The sequence below is a fragment of the Pinus tabuliformis genome, chromosome 9, assembly GCF_031772625.1.
Source record: "Pinus tabuliformis cultivar Carrire ecotype Pingquan chromosome 9, CPIR1, whole genome shotgun sequence".
NCBI lineage: Eukaryota > Viridiplantae > Streptophyta > Pinopsida > Pinales > Pinaceae > Pinus > Pinus tabuliformis.
This window is the reverse complement of record NC_142307.1, coordinates 622,132,645-622,145,559: the sequence shown is the minus strand read 5'-3', so window position 1 is coordinate 622,145,559 and position 12,915 is coordinate 622,132,645. Positions and strand designations below refer to the sequence as shown.

The window sequence follows — 12,915 nt, the reverse complement described above, 5'->3', positions numbered from 1 at the left end:
ATAATATATTAATTAATTGCTATATAAATTAATTAATATATTAAACTAATTAATATTAATAAATGTTAATAATGTTAATAAATCAATATTATTAATGATAATGGATATTAATAGCGCTAATAAATATTAATAATACTTAATTAATCACTTAATAATTAATGAACAGAAGTTAATATTAATACTTGATAATTAATATTAATTAATATTACGACATCATTAATAATTAATATCAATAAATAAAATAGTAACTTTTTATTAAGATTTATTAAGAATTTATTTATTTATTATATATTTATTTGTTTATTTATTATTATAGTTATTATTTATTTTTAAGTTAAGAATAAAATTTTTAATAGATAATGATAAGGTAGAAGATATGCTATACCTGGGACGTGTTGGCGATCTTGATTTCCCTGATTAAGGGAAGCCAGCTCCCGCTAATCTCCACACCATTGTCTCTGTTCAGATTATGAGGATGTTTGATAATTTCAAGTGCTTCTCTGATCTTTCGTCTATGATGCTGCTCTTCCCTTGCGACAATTGAGGCGCTTTCCAAGCAGATATGGTGTTTAGTTTTTGAGGAGTGCTCTGCCAAGGCTAAAGTACGAGACCTTTCATTCCTAATATCAGCGCCATGTTCCTTGAGCCTCGTCTGTAGGGAGCGACCTGTTTCACCAATGTAGCTTTTTCCACATGAACAATCTATTTTATAGACTCCTTTAAGCTGATGTTTGTCAATATCATCTTTTACAGACCTCATACCTTGCCTAATCGTTCCAGGGGCTGAGAAATGCATGATTATGTTTTTCTTCTTTAGGATTTTAGCGATTTTGTCTGTAACTCCATGGATATAAGGTAGAAAAACTTTACCACACTGAGGTTGGTCTTGAGCCTTAGGTTCATGAGATGACAACCTTCTCTCAGCTTTCTCTATGGCTCTTTTAATCTCTTGTTCTTTGTAGCCTATACTCTTAAATGTTGAAACTAAATGCTTCTTTTCTTCATTCAGATGCTCAGAGTCAGAAATTCGAAGGGCTCTGATAGCAAGAGTGTTTAGAACACCAAACTTCTGGGCTAGGTGATGGTGGGAATTAGCATGAGGTATCATCATTCATAAGCCCTGATGATGGATCCCAGTTGGGATTTGAAACGTTGGCATAAAAATGTTCATACTGTGGATTCTCCAGTAACTGAGTCAAAAAATCATATACATTTATAGCACATGGTTTGATCGTTGGGTTTCACATCCCAAGGTCTCTTGGACTTCCTTTTGTCTATTCGACTTCCACACTAACCCCTTGAGGATTAGGTGTCCAATATTCCCCCCCTTAATCCGAAGGGTTATGTATGAGTCCAAGAAGAGAGCTGTAATACAAAATGTGCAAAAAATGCATGGCAGCACTAGGCTGAATGTGCTCTCTAAAATGTTGGTATAAAGGGCAGTGGTTTAAGGATGACCACCAACACTGGAACGCTTAGTGCAGTTCCCAGACCTCTTCCAATTCTGGCATGAAGCTCATGTCTTCTACTAGAGGAAGTGCTCCTGATGTTTTGAAGAGGGAAACCTTCAACCATGAAAGGGAGGTCTCACCCCGCATAAAAGGGAGAACTTCAACCTGAAAAGGGAAGTCTCAACTTGTGATGGTTTAAGGATGACCAATAACTCTGGAATGCTTAATGCAATTCCTGGAACTCTTCCAAATCTGGCAGGAAGATGAAGTCTTCTACTAGAGGAAGTGTCCCCAACTCTATTCTTGGAATTCTTCCGAAACTGGCAAGACGCTGAAGTCTTCTGCTAGAGGAAGTGTCCCAGATTCTTTGAAGAGGCATTACCAAATGAAGGCATGCTCAGGGGCATCTTTGTTTCTGGCTACAACTCGAAACTGGTGTGGCAGGTTGTGGCTTAGGCTCGCTTGATGTGGCTTTGAAGCTTGTAGATGACCATCATTTCCCCCCCTGTCAGATACAAGGTGAGATGATGCAGAAAACTCCACTGCAAGACTGTTCAATACTCTGGAATAAGTTCTGACATGTGATTGGAATATCTTCTTCGCTGTTGATGCCCATTGCCAAGAAGCGATCCATCCAAGATGAATCTTTGTTCTTGCAGGACGTTTGTTTCTGAAGCATCTGTGTGAAGAATGGATGGTTTTATGACAGTGCTTACATGGATGAAGATCAAAACAGTGATCTTTCAAATGGCCAACTTGGTGACAGTGTTGGCATTTCACAATCTGTTGTTATTGCTGTGAACAAGGAGTAGAATCTGGAACAACTGGAGGTGAACTATCATGAAGGAATCCAGCACTCTGAAACTAAATGGGCTTTGAGTAGTCTAGAATATGAAAGGACAAGTCCTTCTCATATCCGAGACCAGTTATGTGTTTGTTGTGGACAAGCTCTTCCCAAGGTCTGATAATGGGCTTGGGAAGTGCAAGCTGAACTTCTGCATCTGCATGTAACCTTGCTACTTTATGGGAGTCTGTTTCAATCTTCTGAACAGAAACAAGTTCAGAATGATGACTCCTCTGTTTTAGTTCTTCTTGCTGTAGCTGAGATTCAAGCTGCAAAAAATCAATTTTCTCTTGTGCATTTTGTAAACAGACCTGAATGTCTGTGAGAGAAACTTTGCTGACTTTTAATGTATCATGATTAGTAGACAATATTAGAGTTTTGAGGAACTCTAATACTTCATTGATTCTGGTCATTTTTCTTCAATGTCAGAATTACACCTTAAAAACTGATCACAACTACTACTCAATGCAGAAAAGTAATACCCACTCACAGTACACAGCAATATCCTTTATAAATGTGCAGCAAATGATCAGTGTGCAACTAGCAAGCACCAATTACAATCCATTACATAAAAAATAAGAGTTTACTCATGACCAGCACTATGTTCTGACAATACAACCGACTAAACTTTTCTCCACAAAAGATTACTTTTATTTGTCAAAACAATCATTGCCTTTATACAGCCCACCAAACTCTTATGCAGCAGTCGAATCAAGGAATCAATGCATATATATGTAGACAAAAACTATAATGAGTTTTAAATACAATGCCACACTGGGGCAGCAGCAACTACAAACTTGCTTGGATCCTTCAAATACTCCTTCACTTTCTCGGCCAGTGGAAAAGAATAGTCAAGTTCAATAGCGACTACTAATACATTCTTATAACCATTGATGATAACATGTGGGACAGCTGCAATTGTGGGATTACAGATAGTCAGAGAAAGAGCAAAACATCTAGTTAATAAAACCACGGTAATTCGATTGTATTCTACATGCATTTGCAAGACGGAATTTGTACGAGAAGTTCCACTAGAAATTGAGTGGTCAATAATCATCTCAACCAGAGGTGGTAAAACAAATTCTACTGGAAAGCTTATATATGTTGACTAGTATATTTATTGTTGTTACAATATTTGCTTCCTTGTCTCAAGGTAGTAGAGAATTACACGACAGCCTCCTGATGTCATTGATATATAACACTTGTAGATATTGTCGAGTATATATAGAACACGGAAAAGCTTACCCAGTTCTGTAATCCCCAAAGAGACTTCGCCGTTTGAACATTTAATATCTTGAATGACCATTGTCAATTCATGAACATCAAAATAGTAAATTAGTCGTTGGATAGTAAGGGAAATACGAAGTGCAGCAGTTTTTGAAAGATAGATTTTCTTTCATGTCACACTCACAGATGAAGGGTCTCAACCTCAACACATAACGGTTCAAAGTGCTTTAATTACATCATCCTTTAGTACAGATTGACAGGTCGATAATATGCATTATGAAATAATACATACCAGATGCCAAAATATCAAACCAACTCAATCAGTCACGCCCAGACTAGTAATAACTCAAATCAACTACCAGTTGTTATAGATCTCACCATCTAATAATGTATACTTCAGTATCTTCTCCTGACAAGACTCCTTGAGCGATGACCCCACGCAGTGACCTCCGACGAAAAATTTTACGTCGAAATGTACCATTGTTGAAGGCCCAATCAACAGATATGTTTTGAGTCAATAATTCTGCTCCATTAAGATTCGTTATTGCAGCCTGAGCCTCCTTAAATGTTTCATACTCAATTAAGGCATAGCCCTTAACGAAACCAGTTCACTTCATTTCAACTAGATCAACATCATGTTATATCAATGCGTCAAAAGCCCAAAAATACGCCGGCATCTATAGCGATTTGCATTAAATTTCTAATACCCAGAACAACGGCATGGTTCACACAGTAATTGCATAGACTGGAATCTCTTCCTGGAGAGACAGCATAGTATTTTGGGAATGAGACAGCGGAGCGGATAGGTGTGGGCTCCGAGGACAAACCCCAAGTTCAATCAACCGCAGGTTGAGGCAACGTGGAGTTTAGCACAGTCAGCCTCTCTCACCCCACCACAGTTTTTACCAAAATGAAGGATAACTTCATGCATGCCAAATTCGTAATAGTTATGACGGATCCTGAGCGCACTCCTGGGTGCGAGTATTCTACACTGGTTGATAAGTGATTATAATGCCACCAAAAGTCACAGTAGAGGTCTGTTGAGTAGCAACGAAGAATAAATACAGAGAGACGATCAGAATGAGTAGCAACGAAGAATAAATACCAAGAAATGGAGTGTAACCCAACAGCGTGGTATAGATCTCTCCAACGATGAGGGGATATGGAGGCCAGCAGCGTGGAGAGGGAAGCGTATGGAAGCCAGCAGCGTATATGAAAGCCCAACAGTCCAAATTCACAGTCTTAGCACAATTCAAGCAGCGTAGCAGAGCAGTGTAGTAGGACTATGTCAGAGGAGCGAGGGAGGTTATGAAATTGGCAGAAAAAATCCATGACAAACTGACATTCTTCTGAAGAAAATAATACCATGTCAGACACCATGTCAGAGAATAATGGTAAATCGCAGCGTTGTTATACTAGCGTGGAGAGAGCAACAAAAACTCAAGTGTTGTTGAGATTATCAGGCAGGGCAGACCCTGATTATCAAGCAGAGGGAAGACCCAAATTACTGTAGAAGGGAGTTACAATGACAGTTAGAAGCCAAAAATGGCGCTGGAGAAATGACAGGTTGCAGCTAAAATTTAGCTGAGAAAATATTCATGAAATGCAAAATTGATGGCAGAAATGACCTACATAAAAAGGCCATAAAACAAATGGCTCAAAGAAATTATGCAAGGCAGGAATACGCCTACTCTGATACCATGTTAAACACACACATGGCAAAGACAAATAGGAAAGATAAAACATAAGAGTACAATTTTATTAACAAATCATATACATTTATAGTACATGGTTTGACCATTGGGTTTCACATCCCAAGGTCTCTTTGACTTCCTTTTGTCTATTCGGCTTCCACACTAACCCATTGAGGATTAGGTGTCCAATAGGAGCGTTCAAAATTCCCTGTAGACAACGATTTTAAATTGTTGCTCCTCCACACAGAAATTTGCTCCAATTCCTCTTTCTACTCCACGCAATGGAGTCTCCTTCACGCACAATTCATTCTTTAAAAACCTCACATACACCCAGAATCACCGTAAGCTCTGATACCACATGAAGGAGAATCACACAGCCATATAACCATATGCACAACCAATTAACACACAAAAATTAAACTAGCGGAAAAGGCAGAGAGCCATCATGTGATCTCTCATGCACATGTAATTCTCTCTTATTCAAAAATTTAATAATACATTTAAATACATGAGCAAGTGGTCTTAAAATAGTGCGTCTATCTTAGACTCACTTGGTTGAGACAATTTCTCAACTTACACACTAATTTAGGAGAGCTAGTTGGAGAGAATCTCTCATCCAAACTAGAATCCTTGGTTTGAGGAATTCTCATGATTTTATTTATTTAATTGGATTTATTATTGATTTTTAAGAAAGTGAGGCAAACATTCTGAAGATGTACACATGCACTTTGGGATTTTCTTGGAGTGAGGAACACTCTTGGACCCTTGTATTAGTTCCTTGATGACTTACAATCTATTTTGGAGGATAATGCCATTTCTAGCCTCCTTGGTTATGTGTTTTTGTTTTGATCTCTATATCATCATCATGTATGTATTGGACAGTGCACTGGGTGCCATTTTGATATAATGGATATATTCATGAGCCTACTTTGATCATATGTTGTCTTCTATCTATATTCTAATGTTGTGTGTTTGGAAACATGAATGAAAATCTTTAAAATTATGTTTTTTTATAAAAAAATAAATATTTAATGTATTTTTTACAACGACCGAGTCATTGAAATCAAGCCAACCAAGTCGATACCGAGTCGGAGTCGGAGTCGAAGTCGACCCTCGACCGAGTCAGAGTCAGAGTCGGAGTTTTAAAACATTGATTTATATGTGGTTTAGGAGGTCGAATTTCTCCTTTAGGCCGACTTGTACCTTTTGAGATGACTTGGTCCAGCAACAAAAATTCAATTTTTCCTAGGACAAGTGGGACCTCCTTAAAATTTTCACGGCTTCTCCAAGGAGGGAATTGCTCCCTTAGCTGCCAATTTTCAACAATGAAGATATGTCATTACACTACTATAGAGTAGTGGATAGGAAGTAAGCAGACATCCAAAAACTAAATGATGAAATCACTATAGCATACAACTTAAATTTTGACTATGATGAAATAATGCAAAAAGCGTCACTAGCTTCAATCTCATACGCCTAACAAATTAGAAATGAAGAAAATAAGCTTCAAAGAGAAATATTTACTCCAAAAGAGCAAATACAACAACCCACTGCAAAATATATTCCACCACATCTCAGAAGGAATAAAATCCACTCGACATGAAAAGAAAAAAAGAAAAACCTACAATTCCACTGGCAACCATGACAAGGAAACCACAACCTAAGACCCTGAAGCTTAAAGGAGTCATAAAATATAGAAATGTAACAATACTCGAAGATTCTGTCGGTACTCAATAGTATAGAGTCTAGACATTCTTGTTGCTAAACAACTAAACCCGTTCGTGTACCCCATCAAGGACCTTACCTTTAATATCACTAATGGACAAAAGATTAAAGAAGTAGGAAAATTTCACAAAATCTCAATTCAAATATAGGAATTGATACTACAAACAGGACTTTATGCTCTACCACTGAGAAAATTGATATGGTGCTAGGTGCGGAATGGTTGATGCAGTGGAGAACTTATACCACAAACCTTGAAGAAGAATTCACGGAGTTTAATTTTCAAGTTCAACACTGTAAATTATATGGTGTTGAAGGTTCCACTCTCAAAAATAATCAATTACAATTAATAAAAGGAGGCAAAAAACACAATCAAACATACAACAATGGAAGCAAGGGAAATATAGTGCCAAGAAGCATAAAGATTTCATTATTAAACAATCAGGCCAAAAGACTTCATAGTATGATGCAAAAAATACAAAGGAACTTCACCAACATTCAAATCATAGACAAAGTCAAACCCCTAAAAATTGATAAGCCTCATTCCACATAAATATGCTCAACTAGAGAATCATATTTACTATGCTTTGAGGACAAAAAATTCCTTAAGAAGGTAGCAATGTTATGAACATAATAATATTCAAAATATAATAAATAGTAATAATATAATTAATTTCATGAAAGGCCAAAGGACACATATCCCTTCACCTCGTGAGTCGTGACCATTCAATGTATATCAATAGACCGTCACAAGACTCATTGTAACATTATCATTCTATCAACCAATATATCTTATATTTTCAGCATACTCTATCTTCAAGTATTAAACAGACACTGTTTACTACAAATATGAAACTTTAAAAATTATCTAAATCTTAACTAACCTAAAGTTACATGCTGTAACAATGTTAATTTAATTAATGCCCCTTCCTCTTAAATGTTAACCGCTAAATAGATTTTTGGGTGTCATTAATTGTCGTTTACCTAACTTACAACAATAGGTAAATCCCCAACATCACACAAGAAGAAAAAGTCATCATTAAAATTCTAATCTATTGCCTCTAAAGAGCAAGATGTAATAAAATTATTGTCGTGTACAATAGATGCCAGATGAGCACCATGACAAATTTTATGGCCTGAAAAGAAGAATGCATCATCATATGTTGATGAAGAGAAATTGCATGAGAAACCAACGAAATAGGTAGAATCCAAATGTTAAATTTTTCATATTCCAAAGGATTGAAAATATGCATTTAATAGTTAAACACTAACGTTTATCAGACAAAAGAAAGGTCAAAGATAATATTAATAGTGATGTTTATCTTTTACAAGGTGTATGGTAAGTGCTAAGAACTAAGACAAAGAAAACTTTTAGAAGGATTTCAAAGATATGGTGGAAGCAAAAGGACATGAACCATATCAACAAAAAATGTACTCCTTTAGAAAAGTTTGAATGACATTTTGAAAGAAAGAATTCACCATTCCACCCTTTTATGCTAAATCCGATGTTTATAGGTTAGATAGCTACCAAGAAAAGATGATTGTGGAAAATTACACTGAAAATTTCCTTAAAGAAACTCTGTCGTTTCAACCAATGTTAAATAGGACTTAAATTCTACAATCATGATCATAACATATATGCATGCATACAAACAGATTTCCACGTAAGTTTGTCCAAACATTAAGCACACGAATTTGTTAGTAACAAGAGAAGGGAGGGCTCGATCTCTAAAGTTTTAATATAGGTGATTTAGAGGATTTCAAATTTTCGAAAGCCACTCCACTAATATGCCACTTTAAGTTTTAAATTTTAACCAATTTCTAATCAGTCATTTTAAGTCATTTATAAAGTATGAACACTAAAACCTCTATAACTAAGCTACCTGGATTTCAACCTCCATGTCTCCAAAATATGATGCCCCATCGCAATACCGAACCTTGACTCTATTCCAATTATAGAAATCTGTTACATATACTCTTGGAAATCATTACAGATATCTACATATTTTTTATAATATATAAATTATAGTAATTGATGATAGGAATTAACATATGAGTAGGACTCAAGAAATATTGTATCTACAAATGCCATGCATGAATTATATGAGTTATTGGTTTTTTATCTTACATAGAATGAGAAACTATCCACACTATAAGTAAATATGAACATAAAGAGCAACATGTTTACCAGAATAGAACTTTAAAACGTCATGAAAAAAAACTTCTCGTAATAGAGCATGCTCAAATTTCTGTACAAATTACATCTGACTGGAACATTTCAAGACAGGGATGAAGATGAGATAAGACACGTTTAAAATGACAATGACATCCTGAATTTAAAAAAATCTCACATGATTATAAAGACTATACAAATTGAAATCCTATAAAAATGGATAGTGTTCCAACCATAGGCAACATATGAAAATATACATTCATTTATTAGAACACACATAACCGGATGTCTCATGCGGTGTTTGGAAAACCACCGAGTGAGTATAACACTGTGAGAGTAACATTGAATGGACAAGAGTAGAGATGTTTATTAAAGAAGAAAAGACTTGAGAATTCAATGTGGAGACAACTTTTGGATGAGTCCCCAATGCTGAAGTCTTACTGTGCAGTGGCACTGGAATAGCATGGTCTCTTAGATATCTAGGCAACTTGGGAAATTTAAATTATGAATGAAATACATATTAGGGAGATTTTTGGCACCTAAACAGGCTACAGATGGGATTGCTTTTGCTCACAAGATTCCTTGTGCTTGTTTGGATTCGCAGCATTGTCACTCTCTGGAAGCGTATGGTGAGTTGAGTCCAATGAGAAATTGTAAACCTGTTGTTGCCAACCATTTATAATTATTGCACGCAGCATGAGAAACAATTGTTCACGTCCCATTAAATATTTGAATGTAGACAAACACAAGAGCATTTAGTTGTGTCCCCACAGTCCAGACTCCATATGCAGCAGCACATAGGATGAGCTGTGAATTAAGTGTACATGAAAATACCCAGGTTTGGAGGCACAAGGAAGATAGTTATACCCAGGGGAAACAAAAAATGTAGAGTATTGAATGCACGAAAAGGTCATGTATGCAAAGAAGATAAAGAGTTAGGCACAAGAAGTTGAAAGGATGTTGGCTGTTGGAAATTTTTTAACAATTTTAATTATATCATGTAAGCATTAAATAGTTAACAGCACCATTCAACAATGCACAACATCAAAGACAATACGCGAGATTTTTAGGTGGAAACCCTTCCAGGAGAAAAACCACAGAATGCTTTTAATATAAGTCTTAAAAATTACATCAACAGGAAGTTCCAACATCCAAGATTCTCCAGAAACAACCGGAGGGAGGCTCCAACCCCCTGATTTATCAAATCCAACTGAAAGCATGCACCAACACCTTGGTTTACCAGCTCTAACTGCAAGGAGGCTCCAACCACCTGGTTTTATCAACTCCAACTAAAAGGATTCTACAACACCTTAACTTACTAGCTCCAACTGGAAGGAGGCTCCAACCTCCTAGTTTATCAGCTTTGACTGAAAAGATGCTCCAACACCCTGCAAGCTCTAACTTGCCCTACCATCTGAAAGTGTTATTCGGCTCCAACTTGAAGGAGACTCCAATCTCCACCTTGCACCACCCAACCACCCTACTCAACAAGTCACCACTTACCCTGAAGGCTCCAACTTTTAATTCACCAAAGTGGAACAAGTTTCATATATTTTCAAACTAGATCCACCTCTAGTCAATATAAACAACACCACATCAATCTGTTGATTCTGTCAATCTGTAATACTGGCACAAAGTCATCAGCAACAATACTGACTTCCTCTACTCAAAAGATCAAACCCTAACTCAGCAACTCAGCAACATACTCTCACTAGCAGACCCTGCATAAATGACTTTGCTAAATACAAACCCTAGCAGCAACTCCGCAATACAAACCCTAGATTCCACAAGCAACAACAGTCCCTGATGATCTGGCATTACACTCCCTTATAATTAATGTTCGAGTGTCATTCATCATCAACAATATAAACCTACAATAATACTCAGCACTTAATGTAGTAATCTTACTCATAGTTTTAAAAAACGGTCGTTTCAAAACGGAAACGGCCGAGTTGATCCGTTTCGCTACTCAAAATTTTGACTAGGTTGAAGAAACGGCTCGTTTGGTCGAGTCATGGCTGACTCGGCCAACTCGACCGTTTCCGTACTGACTCGGCTGAGTCACAACCAGCGGCCCGTAACCCAAGTAAAACAGCGATTGAACATTTTTTTAATGAAATTTTAAGGTGTTTGCTGATTGGTTTGGACTCCAATGTGTTTTATGAATTAGTTAAATGTTATTTGGGGTCCATTTCCCCCTCCCAAACCCTATTTAACACACTCAAATGCTCTCATTCTCTCACAGCGATCTCATGCATTTGAGTGAGAAGTTCTTTGAGAGTTAGTGAGCAGTTCTTGAGCTTGTTTTTGGAGCAGCAGTGAGGAGTCTTGGGGGAGCATTGTAGCTGGAGTGAGGAGCTTCTTGGGCAACCATTTGGAGCAGCATTGAGGAGCTAATTCTTGGAGCAAGCTTGAAGAGGCAATTTGTGCCTGGAGGTATTTTTTTTCACCTCTATAAATCTGTTTTTGCTTATTAAATTTTAGGTGCATATCTAGAAAGCCTAGAGAGTGTTTTTTGTCAAAGAAATGAACATTGAATCAATGTTTTTTTTTTTCATTTTCAGATTGTTTGCTTTCATTTCCTAGTCAAAAAATGGCACCTAGAGCGAGAGATCCTGCTTGGGCATATGTTGAAATGGTTGATAGTCAAATGCAATGCAAATTTTGCCATAGGAAAATTAAGGAAGGTCCTGGGGGCATTAATAGGCTGAAACAACACTTGGCAAGGATTAGAGGCCAAATTACTCCATGTACCTCACCAGAAATTGGGGAGATTAGGAAGCAATTGTTGGCCAGCTTTGAGAAATTTAAAGAAGATAAGGCTAGGCAAAGAGACATACAGGCTGAAATTGGGAGGAAGAGGGAGATACAAAAAATGATGGCTACCAACCCCAATTATGATTTTGAGGGTTCTTCCTCTATCCCTCAAACTGATACATCCAACCCTTTCCGATATGTTCCTCCCTCTTTTGGTTCTGTTCAAGATAAGGGAAAGGGTAGAATGAAAAAGGGTGATGTGACTATCAAAAGTTATTTCACTACCAACCCCAATTATGATTTTGAGGGTTCTTCCTCTATCCCTCAAACTAATACATCCAACCATTTCCGATATGTTCCTCCCTCTTTTGGTTCTGTTCAAGATAAGGGAAAGGGTAGAATGAAAAAGGGTGATGTGACTATCAAAAGTTATTTCACTCCCTCCTCTCCATCAGATGCACATGGTCCTCAAGTTAGTAAAAGTCAAATGCAGCCCACTTTAGATGACCATTGGAAGAAAGAATTGAGGGAGACTGCTTGTGAGTACATAGCTAGATGGTGGTATGATGCTGATATCCCCTTTAATGCTACTCATTCACCATATTATGAGCCTATGTTTGATGCCATACATGCTGCTGGAAAAGGCTTCAAAGGCCCTACTATGCATGAGCTAAGGGGGTATCGTTTGCAGAAAGAAATTCAATCCATTAATGAGTATTTGAAAGAGTTCAAGGACTCATGGGCAAGAACAGGATGTACCATCATGTCAAATGGATGGACTGATCAAAGAAACCGTACCATCATAAACTTTCTTGTCTTCTGCCCACGGGGAACCATGTTTTTAAAATCAGTTGATGCATCTGATAAGGTAAAAGATGGCCACTTGTTGTTTCAGCTATTGGATCAGGTTGTTGAGGAGGTGGGGGTGGCTAATGTTGTTCAAGTCATCACAGATAATGCCTCTAACTATGTTCTTGCTGGTAAACTATTAGAGGAAAAACACAAGACCATCTTTTGGACCCCATGTGCTGCACATTGCATAGACCT

General features: G+C 37.2%; 1 protein-coding gene across 1 annotated transcript in view; it reads right to left on the bottom strand.

Annotated features, from left to right (window-relative positions):
• LOC149150126 (pectin acetylesterase 8-like) overlaps window positions 1–12,915 on the bottom strand; it is a 441,889-nt gene that overhangs the window by 319,176 nt on the left and 109,798 nt on the right. Inside the window, exon 4 of the mRNA XM_089446085.1 lies at window positions 8,822–8,901. Within this exon, the coding sequence (XP_089302211.1) occupies window positions 8,822–8,901 (80 nt within the window). The remainder of the gene's footprint in view (window positions 1–8,821; window positions 8,902–12,915) is intronic.